Source organism: Lutzomyia longipalpis, chromosome 2, assembly GCF_024334085.1.
Source record: "Lutzomyia longipalpis isolate SR_M1_2022 chromosome 2, ASM2433408v1".
In the NCBI taxonomy this organism is placed as follows: Eukaryota; Metazoa; Arthropoda; class Insecta; order Diptera; family Psychodidae; genus Lutzomyia; species Lutzomyia longipalpis.
The window spans coordinates 21,927,414-21,951,164 of NC_074708.1; the positions used below are offsets into that span (position 1 = coordinate 21,927,414).

General features: G+C 37.8%; 1 protein-coding gene across 1 annotated transcript in view; it reads left to right on the forward strand.

The window, feature by feature from the left end:
• The window catches only part of LOC129789257 (protein O-mannosyl-transferase Tmtc3-like), a 203,225-nt gene that overhangs the window by 110,871 nt on the left and 68,603 nt on the right, over nucleotides 1-23,751 (forward strand). The window contains exon 4 of the mRNA XM_055825908.1: nucleotides 9,036-9,135. Coding sequence (XP_055681883.1) covers nucleotides 9,036-9,135 — 100 coding nt within the window. The remainder of the gene's footprint in view (nucleotides 1-9,035; nucleotides 9,136-23,751) is intronic.

Genomic DNA, 23,751 nt, shown 5'->3' on the forward strand with positions numbered 1-23,751 from the left:
AATCTATGTTTCTCTAATTTATGCTAAAGATTAAAAAAAAATATTAGAGGAAATAAGCAATAATTTATTTAAAATGTTTATGTACGTCAAAGTTTACAAATAGGAACTCAGGATACACTTTGGCAGTTCATCACGTTTCACCAGCGAGCGCTTAACTTGTTGATTCTGTACAATCAATTCGCAAAGTAATATTACATCCCCTAGTTTTTCTCCCAGCTCATTCAATCCGTACTAAAACAAAATTCTATCTCTCCGTTGTAACTAATTAGTATATTCAATTTCTTGAATTTCACGGATGAGTGAATTTTAGTGCTTTTGGCCGTAGTGTCATGTCGTAAAATATTACCTACATATCTGTACACGTGTGGTGAGTAATTGGATGGCGAAAAACAAGAGACGATAACGAAGCTACACCAAAAACCATTATTTTGTGTGTTTATACCAAGTCGGATATTGCTTAGTTCACCCTCCCACTAAGTGGGGATGGGAGGGCTAATTGAAGCGTATTCATGTGTTCCACCGTCAACTGCTTTGGACCCAAAATACAACACACAGAGAACTTGTATTTGCTTCACAAGTCCAATGGCAGTCCATCTCTTGTTTTCATCACAACAAACTCCACACACAATAGCATGCAACCCACCCAGACAACATAATTCATTGCGAATTTGCATTCCGTTGTGCAAGGACAACTTCAACCCCAAAATTTGTTATTTGACCCCCTACTCCGTGTATAGAATAAACATGTTTTGGTCTTACACTTTGACACCATTTTCCACTATACATTTCCATTGTCTCCTCCCTCATATTCTTCATTATATACATAAATATATTGTATATAGGTATTTCGAAAGTCCATGTAATGGGTCTTGTACAATGATTTTCAATAGATGTGCGAATTGGCATTCCCGACGCGTTTTGCAATTACACGATCTAACTTACAATTACATCACTTCATTCAATGCGATTTGACATCAAAATCCTTTTGGAGCCTAGTTTGCGATCATATACTCTTCATTTAACTTTTATAGCTTTTTAGCAGGTCTTTGCGAAACCATAAATAAGCCTGTAGTAAATTAAATAGCGAAACAGGTTTCCAGTTAGGAAAAATTTTAATTTTAATTCTCAAATCTTCATAATATTTTTAAAAAAAAAATTCACTGAAAATGCAAAAAATTATCGAATAAGGTTAATGAATAAAGAACTGGAAAATACAGCCAACAACGGAGAAGTTATGAAAAATGTTCCAGTAAGTTAAAATTAATAAACTATAATAAGGACAAAAGCAGACAATCTGCTTTCCATTTTAGATAAAGAGTATATACTTCAAAGAATAAATCTTTCGTCAGCAGCAAACAAAGCTCAAAATTCGTTGCATAGTATTCCCAATGCAATACATCGAACGACAAAGTTCATTATTTGGTGCAATGGAGCAAACATAATTCTCATTATTGCTTCTGAGATCAGAGAACCTTCTGGCACATTTGGTAGTGAACACGGGCAATATTCCAATATATAGAGCTTTGCATCTGCTACTCAAAAATACCCCCAGCGCACTCAGACGACAATTCAATTTAAACTCAATCGACTTCTTGCAAAATACATTTCACTTCTGCAGCAATATTTCAATTAATATATTTTCACAGAGTTGTCAATGTGCTTTTGGGAATTTTGTAATTGACTGCAGAGACACTTTTGGTTTTCCCGAAAATGTTTTTTTCGATAAGTTTCAAATGAGTTTTATTGGTGGAATCCGTGAAAGTAAAAAGAAAATCCTTCTGAAAATTTACAATTTAGTTGAACAATTTATATGAACATGTAAAATAACAGTGTAAACCTCGAAAATTTTTTATTTAGATTATCTGCCGATTTATTCTAATAGCAAGTATACCATGATTTTTATACATACAAATACCAAGAAAATGTATACAAGCTCTGTCTTCTGACGCTCATTACATTTTACGATTTTCATTTTTCCTCAGAATTCTTTTCAGAGAATTATTATACTTATGAAAACATAAAATTCTCATTCTTAGATTTCTAGCAACGTCTTATACCGATTTATACCACGATAAATCCTAAAATAAATGATATATTGGGGTCTCTCTTAAAAAAATCATAAGATTAAATTAAAATTTAAAGCTTGTCAATTAGTTAAGTTCGTGTGGAATCTAAATTATATGTTACGAGGTAAATTGTCGCTTCGCTCCAATTTACCTCGCCCCGCTTCGCGGGGATTTGTTGCGCTTCGCGCAGATTTTAGAGGAAAAAAAATTGTGATGGTTTGATTGAGGCAACTTATAAATCCCGGAGAAAAATTTCGGAAAGAGAAGAAATCAATTTCATACAACACTTTAGGCGCCAAATTCAAAAATTTGCAAAAACTGCATGAAATCTCTATGGGGGCTACCTGAAGGGGGGCTTTGGGGGGAAAATGAATACGGCCATCTGAAACCGCCTGTTATAAGGAGCCTCTGTACCAAATTTCATCGCGATCGGACAAACGGTGTGGATTTGTATAGAAAAGTCGGAACGACGTTCACCAACAAACAGACCTTTCTTTATTATATAGATGGGAAGCTCTCATCGAACGAAAAAGAAGAAAAATAGCAAAGAGAAGAAATCAATTTCATACAACACTTTAGGCGCCAAATTCAAAAATTTGCACAAACTGCATGAAATCTCTATGGGGGCTACCTGAAGGGGGGCTTTGGGGGGAAAATGAATACGGCCATCTGAAACGGCCTGTTATAAGGGCCCTCTGTACCAAATTTCATCGCGATCGGACAAACGGTGTGGATTTGTATAGAAAAGTCGGAACGACGTTCACCAACAAACAGACCTTTCTTTATTATATAGATTAGATTCTCCAAGGAAATTGAATTTTGTGCTTTATATCGAAAAAGTTTTTTTTTTAAATTATTGTTGTATCTACATAATCTTTTAAAATTACCTAGTTTTTTTTTTTATTTATGAATAAGTGTTTTTTTTTTTTTTTAACGACCCATATGGCATACTTTATTTCCTATCCACATGTACATAGGGATATTTAATAAACTAACACATAACAACACTTCAATACAGCACATAAGACAGTCCACCTTTGCTTCCTGCCATACAATTCACCTCCCAGAACACTACACACTGGATCCAGCCTCCCATCTAGACGAGAGGTCAGTGGCATCACTTCTTTTCAGGCGCTTGTAGATCTTCCGATCCAGCAGGGATTTCGCTAGTTAGTTGGTGTTCCACTTCGTGGCCAACACCAAGTATTGTAATCGTCGGAAAAACCGACCACCTCAGATCGGGCTCAAACTTGGTATGAGCACGTTTTAGACATCCCACATTACGAAAATGGTGGTGGAAAATTTTTGATCCGGCCGGCCTGCCGGTTATCCTGCCGGTTATCCTGCCGGTGGTCGTCATTTTGCCTTATAACTCGAGAACGGTAACAGATAGAGACTTCCGGTTTGAAGTTTTATATAGAAATGTGAGTGTAAAATTTCATTTTTTCGCATTTTCAAAATACAAGATGGCCGCCGTCCGCCATTTTCAACTACTGTCAACCACTTCCCTTATAGCTAGAGGTCTGAAATTTTAGTATGTTGTAGAGCTCAGTGAGACGTTTTCATCAACAATTCATACTTGAAAATCGGTCGAGCGGTTTAGCAAATATGGCGGCCTAAAGCAAAAAGTGTTTTTTCGATATAACTCGAGAACGGCTTGACCGATTTTGACCATCTTGGTATCAAATGAAAGGTATTGCGAAGCCCTACAACTATCTAGAACATATCAAGTTAAGGGGCAATATCTCCGAATCCCCATTAGGCAAATCTTTTAAATTTTGATATGTTGTAGCCTGACTCAATATCTTTCACCAGTCCGAAAATGAAGAAAATTTATGTCACCGTTTAGAAGATATGGCCATTTGAAAAATTCTTGAATTTGAAAAGTTCTAAGAGCCATATCTCTTGAACGGCTTGTCCTATTTTACTCAATTTGGTATCAAATTAAAGGTTTTGCAATTCTCTACATCTTTCTAGAACATTAGAAACCTCTAGAACCATTTATTGAGGACGAAAAATGCGAAAAACTGTTTTGGTGAAACAAAAAGCCGCCATTTTGTGTTCTAGAGGTGACCTTGAAAAGTATCAAAATTTATCCCATATTCTAGCTTATTTTAAGACCTTTCCATAACTAGTCAAGAAGTTTCTGTAGGTGTTATACAACCAGAGATATGACCATTTTTATGCATCAAATTACTGAATTTCACGAAAAAAATCAACTTTGCCTACTAATTCTGCTCACAAATCGCATTACAACGCATAAACAAACTTCTACACGTTGTGGGACACCAACTCTTATAACTGGACGCGTTATGATTGACTTTATTGGGATGCTCGCAGATTTTCTTTTTGTACTTCTTGCACATTTTAGTGATCTCCTCCGGAATTGTCGCGACGCCAAGGTCTCTGTGGATAATTTCATTTCGAACGTACCACGGGGCGTGGGATATGCTTCTGAGAATTTTTGACTGGAAACGTTGGAGGACACTGAGGTTGGACTTGCTTGTGGATCCCCAGACCTGAACACCATACGTCCAGATCGGTTTAAGCACTGCCTTGTAGATGAGGAGCTTCGTTGAGGGGGGCACTTTAGAGTGTCTCCCTATGAGCCAGTATAACTTAGAGTGCATAATTTTCAGTTGTTTGGCTTTTGCTTGCACGTGCCGCCCCCACGTCAATTTCCTATCAAAGTGGATGCCAAGGTATTTCACGTGATCCTCTCTTGGAATCTGCTTCCCATTGAGACTCACAGCCGGACAATTCGACCTCCCAAGAGTGAAGGAAATGTGGGCCGATTTTCCCTCATTCACTTTTATCCGCCAGCGCTTCAGCCACTTCGCAACATCATCCAGATGCCCCTGGAGCTCACGCGATGCTGTGTTGGGATTCTTGTGGGTAGAGAGAATGGCAGTGTCGTCGACGAAGGTAGCTGTTGAGACATACCTCGAGGTGGGGACATCACAAGTGTAGATCATATACAACACCGGTCCCATCACACTCCCTTGAGGGACGCCGGCATTGATATTGCACAACTCGGACACTGCCGAGTTATGTTTGACTCTGAACGTCCTCTCCGACAGATAAGACTCGAAAAAATTGTAGTAATATTTCGGCACGTACATTCGGATCTTCTCCAACAGCCCTCCATGCCACACGCGGTCGAATGCCTGTGCCACGTCCAAAAACACTGCAGAGCAGTACATTTTTTTGTCCAGGGCAGACTGGACAATGTTGGCAATTCGATGGACCTGCTGGACTGTTGAGTGCGCCGCCCTACACCCGAACTGATGGTCCGGCATCACGTGATCCCTGAGGTGGGGCATCAGCTTCCCCAAAATGACCCTCTCACAGACCTTGGACAGAATCGGAAGCAAACTTATGGGGCGGTAAGATGACACCAGGGTGTCATCTTTCCCTGGTTTGGGAATCATTTTGATAATCGACGTTTTCCATTGGGCAGGAAAATATCCAACTCGCAAGACAGCGTTAATGATGTATGTCAGTAATCGGATACAAACCTCCGGGAGCTCCCTTATCATCTTGCCCGATATTAGATCACATCCCGGTGCTTTTTTAATGTTTATCGCTTTGATAACCACTTCGACGTTCTTGGGTTTTATCTTCACCTTCTCCACCTCAACAGATAGACTGGAGGGAGAATTATCCCGGGCGGGAGGGTCCTCTGACTGGTCACCAGGATGCGGCTGAAACACAGAGGTCAGGTGCGATGAAAACAGCTGTGCCTTTTCTTCATCTCTGCGGGCCCAACCCCCATCTTCTAATCTCAAAGGAGGCTGGGATATCTTGGGTTTTTTCGAGCCTCCTACCGCTTTCCAAAGAGAATGCATTCCGCCGTCGGGCCGAGGTGATAAATTCATTAAAAAACTTTCAAACTGCCCGTTCCTGTGAGCCTTCATAGCTTGTTGAATTCTTTTTGTGAGTCTATTTAATTCCGCCTTCGCATCCACAGATCTAACCTCTTGGTATCTTTTCCTTGCCTGTCTCTTTTCTCTAATGAGAACGTCAATTGAATCGGGAAAGTGAGCCGTTGGTGGTTTTGAATTTGAATTGGCTGGCGGTTTGGGAGTTGCTAACTTCGCCGCATCGATCATCATGTTCGTAAAACTACCGACTGCCGTCTCTATCTCATCAGCTGTTTTCAAAGAGATATCCAGTGAGCACCCTCTCTCCAATATCTCTCTATATGTTGCCCACCTCGTGCGTGAGTTGGTGAGAATCTCAGGCCGAGGGACATCCAGCGGTCTTGTTGCGATTGTCAACAAAATTGGACTGTGGTCAGATGATAATTCGAAGCATGGCTCCACCTTCACACACGAATGATTGACATTTTTTGCCACGGCAAAATCGATGAGATCCGGGATTTTCCTAAGATCACTCGGCCAATAGGTGGGTTGTCCAGTTGAAAAGCACATCAATTTATCCCTATTGATCGTTTCCATCAATTGTCTCCCTTTAGGGTTTACGAGCCTCGACCCCCAGAAAGGGTGTTTTGCGTTGAAGTCACCCCCGGCCAAAAATCGCTCCCCTAGCGTCCTGAAGAATGCCGAAAAATCGTGAGATTTGACAGAGAATCTGGGTGGACAGTACACTGCAGACAAACATAAAGGTCCACATCCTGTGGAGACTTCAACACATGTAGCTTGGAGATGCTTGTGGCTGACCTTTCCTATTTCGCAGTGCTTGAGGGTACGTTTCACCAATACAACTGTGCCGCCGTGGGCTTTACCGTCCGGATGTTTAGTGTCGAGGGTAATATAATTTCTTATTGCAAAATAGTTTTTGGAGGAAAAGTGCGTTTCCGACACAAGAAGGACGTCTATATCATGGTCGGCAAGAAATTTTTGGACCTCCAGTTTATGTTGGGAGAGTCCATTCGCATTCCAAATTGCTATCTTTAGTTGACAAGACATTACTTGATAAGACGGGACATTACTTCCGAGAGACGGGCAATACTCTCTTCAAGGACACTCTGTTTCTTAATAATCTCTGACATGTTAGCCTGGAGGGCGCTTATATTTCCTTGCATCAAAATCATCAGCTGAACTATGTTTCCATCTCCGGTCATTTGCGCATTGTTTTGGGGCGGAGTGTCAGTGGCATTTACATTTCTCGTGACATCCGCGAAAGTACGACTGTCCCTTAAACTAGAGCCACTAGTATGGGCTATGGGCTCTGATTGCTGTGTCACCCTATTTCTACCCTCACGCCTCTGTCTTGGGGTCATCCGCTCTTTAAATTCCTTGTAAACTCTACATCCACGCCAACTGGCCGTGTGCTGCTCCCCACAATTGTTACATCGTCTCATATTGAGGTCATTTTTGTCTTTAGTACATGATGATGTTGCATGTTTCTCGGAGCATATTGCGCATATCGCGGAAAGTTTGCATCGGTTTTTACAATGACCATATTCCTGACAGTTGTGACATCTAAGTGGTTGCTTTACTTTGTGGGGCTCTTCTACGCGAACAACCATATGCATGAATCTGGTAAGTTTATAGATAGGATGTGGCCCTTGTCCATGATCATGGGTCATCTCAAGGTCGAGCATGAATACACCTGTCTTTTCACCTGAGCGGTTTTTGACATTAGTGACATCACGAATAGCATATCCGAGATTTTCCAGCCCGGTTTTAATATCATCGGTTGAAATTCCCGCGTGCAATCCCTTAAGTGCAGCCCTCAGGGATCGTTCGCTCTTGAGTTGAAAAGTAAAATAGGGAATCTTGTCTTTAAGAAATTTAGCCTGGACTCTACGGTAGTCCGGTACGTCAAACAATTGAAGTTTTCCTTCGTGTCCATTTTTGAGAATCTTCACGTCAAATTGAGTAATTCCCATCTCGGAAATATATTGTGGCAAGGACGATACGGTTTCTAATCCCCTTACAAATAAGGGGGTAGGTTTCTCTTTGCGCGTTGTACTCTCTGTACGGGTCGTCTGATCATTTTGGGGATCCCCCAGTGCGTCATACCTGTTGCTAGTGGGCACAGGGTTCGAAGAATTTTCCGTAGTTTGGGGGAGTTGCTTGCTCTGCTTAGGGCTTCTCTTTCGCTTAACAGCCGCGACTTTTTTATAAATATCAGCTCCAGTTAAGGGTGTTGTGGGCGTGAGATCTTTCATAGAGGCATCAGCCGAGGGCGTGAGGTCTTTCATGGGAGCATCAGGAACATATCCGGCAGTCAAGGAATCCGATGAAGTTCCTTCGCCGGCATTGAGGTTAGACATAATGGGAGCTGTCAAGACTACCTATATCGCTAGTCTGACACGTCACCCTGCCACACCCTTATGCGACGTGAAGATTTTTAGCGATAACTTCCAAGGTATGCGCTACGGGAAAGTTAGCTCACTGGAATACCAGTACCCGCAGCACCCTGGATAAAATGAGATTAGCCAATTGGCTTCAAACAAGCAGGGATTTAGTAAATCTTAAAATAATTCAGAGAGTAATTTCTCAGTGGATGCTGTCACTTGCCTGTCACAATGACGTGTGATGAATAAGTGTAAAAAAAATTAAATATTATGTATGTCTGTTGGAATAGAAAATGTTGGAAAATTTTTCAAAAGAATATACCTACGAAAAAATACTCCATATCTTGCTTCAATCTTCAGACTACCTATATATGTTTGGTTATATATAGGTACCAATTCTATAACATATTTGGTGAAAATATCTTGCAGTTGCTTGTGAGTTTTCTCGACAATAAAATTGAAAAATATGTGCGATTTTTCACATGGGAAATATTTTATTTTCAATTTTTCCCATACCCAATCGAAAGCACATGACCATAAGCGCAAGACCGGCACAAATGTACACATTTTAACACATTGAGGTTCTTTCAGTGAAAAATGTCAAATATAGAGACCTTTTCTTATGTCAAATAATAAAATACTTCCTTCACTTTATGGTATTTCATTTTTTTCACATACCAACTTCTTCTTTTCTCTTGCAGGTCACAGGTGTTGTTGGCAGAGCCGAAACTCTATCATCAGTCTTCTTTCTAGCTGCATTTCTCAGCTATGCGAAGGCGACAGAATTGAAGAAATCCACTGGTGAGTACCGCAATTGTACGTACATACTGTATCGGCAATGAAATCCAACCTTTACGATACGTACCTACTCCTTTCCAACTCTGCCGCAACATTCACTTCACACACTTTTCCATTAATCAGTAAAGTGAATTCAATGGTTTTCATTCGATGCACTTTCCCTAAATTATTTTCAGGGGTGCTCTGCGCACCCTTCTCGAAGTCAATCATGAAGTGTTCTGCTGTTACGAAACTTTTCATTCAAGTTTCTCTTCAGCGAAGGCGTCAAAAAAAATTAAATGGATTTTCAACCCATCCAATCGGAAGCTTGTCGATAAATCCATTAAAATCGTGCAGTATTTCACTAATAAAATTAAAGTCAATCATAACGCGTCCAGTTATTAGAGTTGGTATACCACAACGCGGATGGGTCAGTTTATGAGTTGTAATTTAATTTGTGAGTAGTATTAGTAGGCAAAGTCGATTTTTTTTGTAAAATTTAGCAATTTGACAGATTAAAATGCTTATATCTTAAGTTCTATTAGACCTACAGAAATTTCTTGACTAGTTCTAGAAAGATATTGAAATAAGCTATAATCTGACATATATTTCGAAACATTACAAGGTCACCTCCAGAACACAAAATGGCGGATTTTTGTTCAACAAAAACAGTTTTTTGCACTTTTCGTCCTGAAGGAATGGTCCTACAGGTTTCTGATGTTCTAGAAAGTTGTAGAGTTTTGCAAAACCTTTAATTTGATACGAAATTTAGCAAAATCGGACAATCCGTTCAAGAGATATGGCTCTTAGAACTTTTCAAATTTAAGAATTTTTCAAATGGCTATATCTTCTAAACGGCGACATAGAATTTCTTCATTTTTGGACTGATGAAAGATATTGAGTCAGGCTACAACATATCAAAATTTAAAGGAAAACGATAACAGATGTTGGGAGATATAGCCCCTTAAAGTTAGGCAATTTTTGTTTTTGATTTTAGCGCCTCTTGCGGATGTTTTTGAAACTTGAAATGTTCTAAACAGTTGTAGGGCTTCTCAATACCTTTCATTTGATACCAAGATGGTCAAAATCGGTCAAGCCGTTCTCGAGATATATCGAAAAAACACTTTTTGCTTTAGGCCGCCATATTTGCTAAACCGCTTGATCGATTTTGAAGTATGAATTGTTGATGAAAACGTCTCACTGAGCTCTACAACATACTAAAATTTCAGACCTCTAGCTATAAGGGAAGTGGTTGACGGTATTCCAAAATGGCGGACGGCGGCCATCTTGGATTTTGAAAATGCAAAAATATGAAAATTTACACCCACATTTCTATAGAAAACTTCAAACCGGAAGTCTCTATCTATTACCGTTCTCGAGCTATAAGGCAAAATGGGGACCAACGGCAGGCCGGCAGGCCGGCAGGCCGGCCGGCCGGATCAAAAATTTTCCACCACCATTTTCGTAATGTGGGATGTCTAAAACGTGCTCATACCAAGTTTGAGTCCGATCTGAGGTGGTCGGTTTTTCCGACGATTACAATACTTGGTATGCCACGATTGTGGTATACCAACTAATTACAATTCATTTGATGAACTGTGTGATTTTATTTCAATTTTCCATTACTGGGAGTTTTAATCAGTCTTAAACTTACTATAGTAACGACTATTCAATATTATGCTCAGATGTCCTTACATTGAAAGGATGATTTTTATTATTTTTTTTTTTTATAATTTCTTCTAAAAAAATATTCTAAAAGTATATGTATACTGTACATATTATGTTATGTTATAAGAGAACCGTTTCTAAGATAATGTGTGTTCAAAGTCTTAAAGCCGATTTGATGTGACAGCCCCCATTTGGCTGGGGGATGAGTTAGTGCAAGTAGAGGAATTGGCAAAGCCACAAAGCTAACTTTCTTTTCACTTTGATTCCTAATACCGTCGTCGCATAGTCACAGCCTCCGACAACTTCGCCCTAAACACACATAGAAATGTCCCATAAGGAGGTTTGACCACCATCCCACCACGATGCGCTCGCCACATACATTTCGGATTTAGGACACATCGCAACGAGTAAGTTTTCAGACTTGGTTACCATTTTTTCCTTCTTTCGCCCACACCCCTCTTCAGTTTGCAACATTCATGGGAATTTCGTGTAGAGTATAACATCACTTGAGCGTTCTCTGCAATTGACCAACTTTAAATTTCAAACACTGTGAGGTGTTCTTTTCGGTCCACATTGCCCTATCTCTGGAAATCTCGTTACAGAATTCACCAACAATTACGTGAATGTCACTCAAATGAGGGAAACTACCTCTTTGGACCGACGCTACTTGTGTGTGCAAAGTGTGGACATGGGTAATCATACATACATATCCTGCAAACTTATATGTATAGACGACTATCCCATATCGCCATTCATTCTCTATAAGCACCTGAATATCATCTAACGTTCATACAACTAGCGTGTAACGCATAAGAAACAGCAAAACTGAATTAAGCTCCCCAATTTGTTGATAGAATTTCACTGCTGGATATTCTTATTCAATTAAGATTCACATCTAATTACGTGTAATGTGCCAACCTAATCCAATATGTATCTGGTCCAAAAATAGCACTATTTTAAGAACTGTAGAGAGAAAATATAAAACAAATCGTGAATTAAGTCAATTTTACTAATTAATTTATTGAAGGGTAGATTCCCAAAAATGAAGTTGCATTTTTCGTTTTTGACAAAATACTAATATTTCTCAATTTTGCCTGGACTAATGTTAGGAATTTTATTAATTTTTTTTTATACTAAACGCATTTTAAAAACAAATTTTTAAACATTTTCAATGAAAAATTATTTCATCTGTGGTGTGGAGCTTTAGTACATCTATTCTATAAATCTGACTTTATAATAGATATTATATGGTAGTATATAAAATTATATTATATTACCAACCTTCCTTGTTTCAACGTAATTTGAAAACAAAATATGAATAATTGCGCTTTAAAATTAATTACAAGAGTACATTGTTACCTTTTGACGGTGTTACTACAATGATTTCATGTGACACAGCGTCCTACCTACATAATTTAATTTTGTAATTCACTGTAATTCAACCGGAAAATAGCTCACGAAGTCACTCTGGAACTACTAAAGTTTCAATTCAATTTGTAAATTTGTTTGATTCCGTGCACATGGAAAGTACTTATACCGTGGCACATAAAGTCATCATTCTACCAAAAATAACTTAGGTACATACAACCATATCAATGACTAAATATAATTTTGTATTCTGGGAAATCAAAATGTATTTCTTTTGATGAATTTACAAACTATTCCATAACGTTTTCTATTTAAATTTAATTACATTATGCTTTCAATTAGTTTCGTATATGAAGTTGTTACAATACAGTAGTTCATGCTAAAATAATCCTATGCTGGTGGCTATTCACTTTGATCCTTCTTTTGTCCAACGAGAGGGGATTTGTGAGAAAATCCTTGAGAAAAGCAACCAACAGAGCAACAATGCATTATTCAATGTTTTTTTTTTTTAATCTTCACACAAAATTTAAATTCTTTTCCTAAAATTTAAAAATTTAAGATTAAACCCCTTTAATCTATCACACAAGGACCCCTTTTCTTAAAGTAACGCGTTCAATGTAGCAGAATGTATTAGATTTTATTAAATGGCGTATGCTTATGTAGTTTGTAACAAACTGATCGTATACCATTGGGTTTTCCCAATAGCTATTTGAGGGTGTTGTGGAAGAAAAAATAAATAAGTCATTACACATGAAAAAGATGCGACAAGCGAGAGTTTTTTTTTGGGAGGACGATGTGCTATAAAATAAAAATGAACATCAGTTTTGAGGATTCCACTCATGTGAAAGTGTGTTTCTGCTTCAATAATTTACTGTACCGAATTACGAGGATGATGATGATGTGATCTTAAAAAATCAATGAAGTGGACAAAATACACACAGAACATATACTTGGAATAGCACTTGAGCTGTACCATTTCCCAACGAGAACATCCTCTTCAGGGACTCTCTTTCTCCGGTTGACACGGCGGAGTAACTCAGCCTCAATTCCGACTCCACATTGTTGACCGGTTGGGTTATACAATATGATGCACAGTGCGGATGATTCTCTGTTCTTAGGGTTGTATCATCCCTCCCTCTTTTCTTTTTCATCCCTTTGTGCTCTTTTATTTTATTACATATCTATCTGAGACATTGTCATCCGGCTGGGTTGGGATCTACTATATACATACTACACAAGTTTTCTCAGTACACCAGAAAATCCTCCGCAGTTTCGCATCATTGTCAGTTTTATCCATACTTCCTCCCGCCGCATAAGGGTTCCGTCATGGATATTTTATTGCTATATTTGTGTGCGTTCACAATGGGCTGACGACGGTGGAAAACTCAAATATCCCTTTTGATTGCAAAAACAAGTGGAAATGGCCCGAAACGAAATATCCCAAAAACAACCTCCTTCAAAAATCAATTCACCCGCCTAGGTCTTTCCTTTTGGCATCTTCTCAAGCTAAATTTTCGTAGCATACAATAAAGCATTACATATCTCCGCGGAAAACTCTGCTACACCTCAAGTTATTTTTTTAAGTAGGGGATAGCAGGGCAAAAAAGTCACTTAAGGGTTTGGGAAAAGCTCAGAATATCATATCACATTTTTTCTAAAACTTTCAAATTATTATGTTTTCATAATGAAGCTCCAGTGGTAAAGAGAGCTAAAGCGCCACTCAATACCACCCATCACTGGGGTTGTGGGTTCGATTCCCGCAGCGGTTTGCCGTTTCTGGCCTGGCGCTTCCTTCCCTTTCTTTCCTTTCTACTCCACAGCTATTCCTTTCCTGCTCGGACGACTGCTGCCCCCAAACGGGATGGAGCCAACATCAACATCAGCGCCATCTGCGAGACGGAAGGGCAACAAGTAGACAGAGTCCCATAGTCGTGTGCCGGTCAATCAGCGATAATGTGCAGCCGCATACAGTAAGTGCCTGCGTTTGCGGAACTTCCTATATATATGGGACGGAGCCAAAGATGAACAGAGCAGTCTGGTGGCGGAGGGACAACGCTGGTAAAAGCCGATCTACACTGTGTGGCCTGCCGAACGAACACCAGTGCCCAGCGTCTGTGCTGAATGATTGCGGAACTTCCTGTGCAGTCGCCATCGACGGGACTCTCCCCCTACAAAAATCTACATTGTAACAAAAACATTGTAATTTGAGTAGGAATAAAGGGGATGCACAATAGGCCCACATGGGCCGCAGTGCACAAGGAGATGAAAGTCTCCGGGCCCCACTTAGTGTAAAGTAAAAGTAAAGTATGTTTTCATAATTTGAGAATTATGCAGAAAAAATGGTGAAGTAAAATAACAAAAAATATAATAGAAAAAAAAAGTATAATAGAAAAAATTATACATAGTATGTGAAGAGAGGTGTGTACATACGTGGTTAGAATACGTGTTTAGTTGAATTTTTCGTTGTTTACCCATTTTGCTGGAAAAATCAACAATTTCATTGAATAAAGCGGAATCAACCTACATAAAATATCGCGACAATTTATTTGAGGTGCACAGTTTAACGAGACAAACCCAGAGGTGAAATTATGTGAGGTATAGAAGGTGTTTTATATATAGTGCGAGAGGTACATTTAACAATTCTATGCTGCAGTATATGGATGTAGAGAACTTAAAGGTCCACTGGGTGATTGCTTAAGTTCATTTATGGGGTAAAAGTGTGTGTAACAGCCATTATTGAGTTTGCCCATGAAACACTTTCGTATTCTTACTTTAGATGGGAGCTTTCACCGTCGTTGCTATCTCTTTTGGTATCCCTTTTTATAGTATAAATAATAAAAGTATAACGCATTATTGTGCAAGGAGAAGAGTAAGCGTCCACTCCTTTTGTACATTTTGTCTGGTAATGTATAAAAAACAATAAATTTGTTGTTCCTTTATGGGTTTTGCTATAATCTTGCTGTTTTTATTATGCTCCCTCCCATACTCTGCAATGCTTTTCCTGCTCCACAGGCGGTGAAATTGTATTCTTTCTCCAGGGTAATAATCATTGCTGTATACACCCAGAGATAATGGTCCAGTGCACTCCCCAAAAATCACAGAGTGGTGATGAAAATTCAAGAATTTAGGGAAGTTATACGAAAACAACGAAAAACAGCCATAAATTTGCGTAGATACATCAAAATTTTGTAGCATCTGAATTTAGTTTTACGAACTTTTTTACCAGTTTTTATTGTACAAAGATGAAAAGGGGATTTACATTGAAAGAAATAGGTGTGTTTATTTTTATGTTTCCTTGTGATAGACACCAAAGTTATTGTCTACATTTCTGATAAATCTCAAAAGTTTCTTACTGAAATTTGTATTGTTTAAAATACATTATACTGCCACAAAGGATGTTATGCGCAATATATGGTGAAAATTCTTAAAATTATATGATTGCAGCAGTTTTATTTGAGGAATATAAGAGTCGTGAAAATTCAGATAATTTTCTTGGAAATTACTGGAAAATAAAAGTTTTTATACATCTTGTAGACATTCGTTTTTAAATTTTCTTTATGTACCTATCCGATAAATACCCAAAGAATAAAAATATTTCAAAAAAAACATTAGGTTACTATGCATCATATGAAATGCATAAGATCTTTTTAAATAACATTTATGTACTAAACAAAACTTTTTTTTTTGAAATTTTGAAACGAAATCTTTCAATAGAAATTTCTGTCATGAGCATTTTCTGATTCGCTACAAATCCATTCATGGCATATAGTATAAAGAGGGAGGTCTTGTAAAAAAAAAGTTTTTCATTCCAAAAAATGATTCAACTAACTGTATATAATTTTTCCTGATGTGAAAAAAAAAACTTTCTCTGAACATGGACGATATTTTTTTTTAGAAAATAAAACTTTTCGTGAAAATTCAGATGGAAAATAATTATAGCATTTTTTTGGATAGAAGTTATGACTCATTAAAATTAAAATACCCCTCCCGGAAAAAAATTAATAATTTTTCATAGCAAGGCAATTGGAGTTTGTGCGGCTCCCTGTTGGAATTTTTATGCAAATTGAGAACAATTTGAAAATACAATTTTCTCCTAATATGAAGGGATTCTCATTTAAATACAATGAATTTGTTTTTCCTTTTTCTGCGTGGGGGTTACAATTTAAATGATTGTATGGGGATATTTTCACATTTACAATTCTTCCGCATCGTTTGAAGCTTTTCACAAAATTGAAAATGGCCCGCGGAAGGAAGTATAATTGAAAAATCATTTTTGAATTTGTATTAATTGGCAAAGTGGGGAGAAATGATAAATTATCTCTACTTATTTTAATTTTTAACCATCACCCGTGAGCATTTTGTGAATGCTGCACGACGATTAGGCATGAGAAAATATTCATTTTCCTCCTGGGTGATGAAAAATTAAGACACGTCAAATGAATCTTCATCATTTCCACCTTTGGACGTGCTTTTTGTTATACTTTCACCTCAACTCACCCACATATTTTCTTTTACCTTACTACGTCGAAAATTCAACCCCATATTGAGTGAGTGTAGAAAGTACTCACGGCGTGACACAGAGAAGAAATATACTCACAGCACATAAATGTTTGCAATAAACAATAATAAGAGTAAATAAATGGCAAACGGGTAAAATATAACCTCAGGAAAAACAGCAGCAAAAGCAATACAATACACTTGTAACGAATCAAAATCAACGAGGATGTTCCCAGACTTTTCGTCGATGCTGGAAAGCTTCATCAACCGTGAACCATTAAGGTTCCCCATATTTTGTGATGTATAGAAAGAGTCCCTGGAGGAGGTTCTTTTCCTCCGTAATGCCGGTAGAATTAAAGGCATATATGTGGGGGGCTATATGGCTGGAATAAAGAACGTCAAAATTCATTTCACTCACCGATAAAACATCATAAATTATGAAGAGAAAATGTTGGAAAAAGTAGAAATGAGGGGAAATATTGGGAAACAAAACATACACATTCTACGAATTGAAAACTTTTTAAACATTTATTTCCTGTATGGTGTAATTGTTTATTTTTTCAAAATATTTCATTGAGTCAGTTGTTTTCCATTAGTAACCCCAAGCAAGGCAATAAATTAGACATATTGCAGTTATTGACGAAGTTCAGACTCTTTTGGCTAGTTATTGTAGTCTGCCTATAATAAATTTTTTGTTCTCAAATATGTATCATATAAAATTCCAGATTATAGATATATATTTTTTAATAATACTCAGAAAAAGACGAAATGTTTTAACATTAAAAATAGAATTTATTCTAATTTTATAATTTATTCTAATTTATTATGAAAGCCAGATTATTATTTTACTCAAGTGTTGAATATTAAAGGACGATAGGGATAATATGACTTCTCTAAAAATAAAACACAACACCATACTGAATAATTATGGGAAAGTCTTATTACAAGGGAGAAGAAAAGCTAGAGTGTTTGGCTTGCTTTTAATGACCTCTTAATTTTCACTGGCTCCAATTAATTAGAAATCGCGTATAATTTTTCATGCTCCCCACCTCCAACCCTTTTTGGCGTCTTCCTTCCGACATGGGGTATGGATGGCACGAAAGGTTGAAGTGGGGTTTGGGTTTTAGAGAACAACTTTTACCGCGTGATTTTCCCCAATTCACCGAGAGAAATGAATTGAGTACTTCCTTCGTTTTCTCCCGGTGTTGTTTTCAACGTAGATTTTAATGAATGATCTCCATCTTCGTTTTGGGTGAAACCTCTCAGGACACGATGTAATTTAATTTTGCCGCAATTATTTTTGATTGTGTGAGCAATGTATTGTATGACTATGGTAGGAAAATGAAGGGAAGTTGCAATTTAATTAAAACCGTAGTTTGGTTACTTTTTGATTAATTGCGAAAACCTCCTAGTGCCACGGCGTGCACCCCTTCAAAAGTCCCGCCATACCCTACTCATAAACTCACCTCCATCGCATCCACCAAGCCCACGTGGCCTTTTACTGTGCGGCAGGGTGTAGTAAAATGTGAAAAAGAGTACGGTCGAATATTCATGAAATTTATAACAAAAATTGATATTTAAAATTTGTTTGAGCCCTTGCTGACGTGTAGTACCTCTGCTGTTGAGCGGAAACTGTTGCAAAAGATGTGCTTTGCTAGAGGATTCGTATGTTTGTTCCAAAAAACCATTCACAAAAAAACGACATGACAAAACCACTTATCGCACATAGAATTCATTTCTCATCCACCTACACAGAGCGCTGTATTTGTATATAACTCTTTTTTTTTCGACATTATTTTATTACATTTTACTCGTCATCATGGAAAATGCATTAGTGCTTGTTTAGCTAAACCATCCAGAGCACCACTCATACTCACCTCACTGTTTCACAAGCCCACCACCCCTAAAACACAGTTCTTCCACCAGTGTGTCTCTATCTACATGCCAAATCCAATCGTGGCAAAATTTTTCCCTTGGCGTTTTTCACTATAGAGTGTGCTTTTTTCAATGGCACAGGATGCACGGGATGGATGTACCACCCATCGGGAACACTGTATACATACACTTTGGAATGGAACCACAGTCATGTGTGGGGCGGGGGAAGTTTTCCCAAAACACACCCAGGAAAGTCTCACCCCAGTGTTGAAGCTGGGAAAGAGACCGCGTTTTGCTATTTCGTAGCTGAGGGAGGACTCTTTTTTTCATCACAAACCAAGACTTTTCGATTCAGAACTTTTGACAGCACATCGTGACGCGATAGAGACTAGGAGTGGATTTTTTAACAAGAATTTTTTTGGTAAAAATAACGAACAGAGATTTTGCTAGTTCAGAATTCTGAAATGAAATTGCAAGAGATCTAGAACCATTTGATTGTTTCTACAAGCTTTTAATAACTTTGGGCAATCAGAAAAAAATTGATACACTAAATCAATGGCTATAAGTACATATTTTTGTGTAAGACAGAGTGGAGTAAAATAGCATTTGTAAACAGTAAGTGTTGGAATCTCTTTAACATTCGAAAGTTTCCTTTAATACTCAATATTATACTCCTTTTGTGGTCATATAAAATATGTAGGTACCTTTGTTGAAAACCAGAGCTATGTATAAGTAGAGCATTTTATATCCTTATCATTGTCCTTAGCAAATCCGAGAATACTCTAAGAGGAGAGATTAAAACAACCGCGATAATCAAGGAGCATTAAATCAAGACTATTTGTCACTGAATTGGCCTTAGGAGCAGTGCTTTTCCTATTATCTCAATCTTTCATCCTCTCCTTAATCCTTTTCTACTGGCTCACTGCTATGGAGCAATTCAACTGCTGTAATTCCAGTGGTGAATGTTCATTTGAGGGTGGAGGTGGAAGCTTATCCCAAAGTTAGAATTTTGAGTGGGTCACTAAATCTCCCTTCTAACGCTTTTTTTTTCACCACCCCCAGCATTAGGTGTTTCGTTCAGCCTCTAGGGCTTCTAGTATGAAGTTGCCCCATTTCTATGGGGACTTTCACTTTATTTGCACACAGTGTTGTTCTGAAGAAAAGTCTCCGGATGAGATATGTGGTGATGGTCCGTTGTTGTGCCATGCAAATTCCTAGCAACACGATCCTAAATATGGATGAAATAGTGTTTTGGGGCAAATCCGTCCCAAAATCTTCACCTAATTCCACCACTGTCTGTCAGTGAGGGAGTTCCAGTTGTATGCCTCCACATACATTACTAATATATAATGCTTCTGTAGGCGGAATCCCGGAGGGGGATACAATTGGGTTGGGAGGAGTGGGTGGTGCGGAAAAGTCATAAACTTCATTGAAATCAAATTTACCCTCCCGTATAAATATTCAATAACGACCTAACCATCTGCCCTTGCGGAGAAGAATGTGGTACATACATGCATAATTTGCCGTGTGCCTGAGTCCGCTACTCTATGGCAAGCATGCACAGCCCCGAGGGTTTGTGGTGTTATTTGACTTAAGGACACCATGGATATAGCACACATATTGTCTGACCCAATATTCCGCCATCCCCTATCATCATAACTAACATTCAAGTGTAATTTCAACGACAGTGGCGGCACATTGGGTGCCTCTCCACAGTTGTACAATGGAAACCTGTCATTGTTCTCATCTGCAAGCTTTAAGCTTATTCTTGTGGTATATACTATATACGGAAAGTCTCCTGGGTACAATAAATTACACACATACACATGAGCAAATCTATATCGCATAATGCATGTAAATATGATGCTATATATTTAGGCAGGATGGTAACTTATATGTAGATATATTGCTACCGGGAGAATTATTGTCGTTCGCTTGTGGGGGCATTGGTGGGTGGCGCGAATCAGAGAGAGCATCCCACTCTTCTGTACAACTCGGCAGATGTGCACCCAAACCCTGCGAATGTTCAAACCAAATCCACCAAAATGGTTGTGAATGTATATAAACATTATTTCAATAATCTCCCCATCTATACGCCATACGTAATGAGAGGAAAATATGTGTGTCGCCCATTCTGACCCCAAAAGCCCCAAAAGTTACTCCACATTGTCTCAATGCATAAGCAATATCCCATATATACGAGTGAGAAAACCGACAAGCAGTCTTTTCTACATTTCATAGAGTTCCATTAACTCTCACCCCAATACGCTTCAATACTCCCATCATATGCAGACAGGGAGAGGGTTAAAGCCACTCTCACAGAGGGTTTTCTCGTGAAAGCCCTCAAAGCAGTGTTTAGCTAAATGCACGGGGAAATTGATTAGCTTATTTGATTGTATTACCCGCCGACTAGATGATTTCCATAATGGAATACAATGGTTAATGATAAAATGCCTTCCCGTATTGGTTTTGGGTATTATTCTATGGTAAATATTGCGAATACAATAGCAAAGATAATTCCAAATTCTCAGAAGATTTGAAATCTACTTTTAGATTTAAATTTCATTGAAGGAATAATTTTTATATATATCGGTTATCACACTACTGCTATATAAAGCCTATCATATAAGTTACATGATCATTTATTTGCATCAACCATAAGATCAAGCTTTAAACTTCTTAAAACCAGTAAACGCGATAAAAGATCAAAAAATGATTTTTGACAAGATTAACAAAAAGTTTTCTTTGTAATACAATCACATGTTCTACTGAAAAGCTTTTTGAGGTATACATACATACATGCATGTGTACGTACATACATGAAAAGTACATAGTTTGACATAGGTGTATAGATTAACTTTCAGATGAAATTCTATACTGCATTCCGATGCAAAGCATTGAATTTTGGCAAGAACTGACTCTACTTTTCCATATTCCTGAATAAAGTTAAATAAATAAAAGAAGTAGAGTGTATGCAGCCAATTGAATATTTCAGAATAAATGGGTATGGCTTTAGTGGTGATATTAGGTACATACGTACATACGATAGAGATACATGATACAAGTTTGATAAAGGAAGCTGAATGTCAACAGATATAGGTATACCAACAAAATGATTCTATATTTTTTTTGTATTTCCCTCCTCAAAGCTTTGCATTGACTTGTCAGTATCAAAGCTTTCGGAAAATCTCTTCTTTAAATTTTTGGTGCTGTTGTTTATAATAATATTCTTCTATCATATATAGTAGTTGAAATTATATAATAACGCAATTAAAAACATCTTGGTTATTTCTAATGTGTGAATTTGATTCAAAAGCAAAACTCTTGCTACACTGATAAAATGTATCATGTTGAGCATATTCCACAGCGATATGAGCATAAAAGTGGAAATTTGAGCATGAAACGACTTCATTTGTGTCGTTCATGGAGTTAAATGTCCTATTTGCCCAAACTACCCAAATATATCGTGCGTCTGGGTGAGTACATAAGGTGTGGATACAGTTCCCCCATAAATGGGGGTGAATCGGGTGAATACGGTCGGTGTAATATAGTGTGTGACAAAATATTTTGGAAAACAGCTTTATCTTGTCGCCAAATTCTAGGCGAGAAAATATATGGAATTTTTCACCAAACGATTTTCACGTTACATAAATAATATAGAGGACGACAAACGATGTAGAAATTTTTTTTATACCTCCACTAACATACTTCCTATATATAGGTATGGGGTTGGGTTTTCGTTACGAGAGGGTGTGTGTGAGTTTGATAGGGACTTGTAGGTGTTTTTGGTGTACCAAACAAAGCGCTATATACCATTGAGCTTCGAGAACTCGGGGAAGACGGAGATACGAAAAAATATGAAATAATATAAAAATAGTAGAAAAGAAAGCAAAAAATAAATCGCTTTCCCATCATCATCATCATTTTTCAGAAGGCAGCATAAGAACAAGCCTCCCTTCGATTCCCGTGCGAATCTCCATGATGATTGTATTGTGCTCACTTTTTGGGGAAGCAGGGGGTGGACGGGGTGGTATATACGGCAGCTACCACCTCTCATGGGGATTTTCATTTCTTCACGATGATGGGTTTCGTGTCTGCCATACACAAAATTCAATTCTAAGCCCCAACCTCAGTGGGGGTACACGTGAAGTTGGTACCGCCAGAAAAAGAACATAGGCAATTGTGTGGTGGCTTGTGGTCCGGAACACGAGGATCATTGTCTCCATACCCATTGCGACAAACACCCCCCAGGGGGTTTGTACGATAAATTTTCTATTAGAATCCACTTTTCGTGTATATTTGCAGATCAGATAATTGCGTCAATTAAAACTTTTCTGTTTACGTGTTGTTTGCACAAAGTCATCTCTTCGACTTTCATGTTTCCACTTCATTGTATTCTTTTCCCTGGACACCATTCCCCCTTTTATCTCCTATTTTCACAGGCGCATCATTTTTCCTTCAATCCACTCCCCAAGTACCACTTATTTATCTCATTTAATACCACATTCAGTCTGTGGAGGTTCTCTGTATTAAATACATAATACAGCGCTATTCAACTAAATAATTTCTGCGCCCTACATTGTTTTGTATTCTGTTGGATATTTGCGATTTACCCCGCCACACCAGCATCATCTATGTAGTTCCTGTAGACGAGGTTATTTATTGATGTTCGAGGAAGTGATTCTATATAGAACTTTCAATGGACTACCAGCAATTATTTAGAAACGATATTGCTTGTTTTTTCCTCTCACTTTTTCCCTTTGCAACTCTCCAAATGTTTGCTGACTGTATCAGAAATTTGTTGCTAAAGATGCCAAAGGGGTTGGACAAATATTAAATGCTTAAGGGTGCTTTTTAAAAGTCAAAGGAAAAAATATATTTTGAGATTATTATCTTGAAAATTGTAAAATTCAATAGAAAGCTTCTATTCAAGTCGATTTTCTTTACAATGTTTTTAGAGTTTCAAGTTCCTTAAACGTTTTTTGGTGGAGTTTTCTGGAGAAATATTTATGAATCACAAAAATCTTCACATCTGATTCTACATAATTTTTCTGTTAATTCAAATTTAAAGATAAAAATAGTAAACTAACGAAAGTTATTATTTTTATATAATTTTAATCAATTGTAGTCCACTTCATTGGTTAAAGGGCAGTTTTTTCTTAATTTACATTTTTGTACTTGATAAGAGACAACGGACTTCAATGAAGAATTCTTGGTGTGACCGTGGTGGTT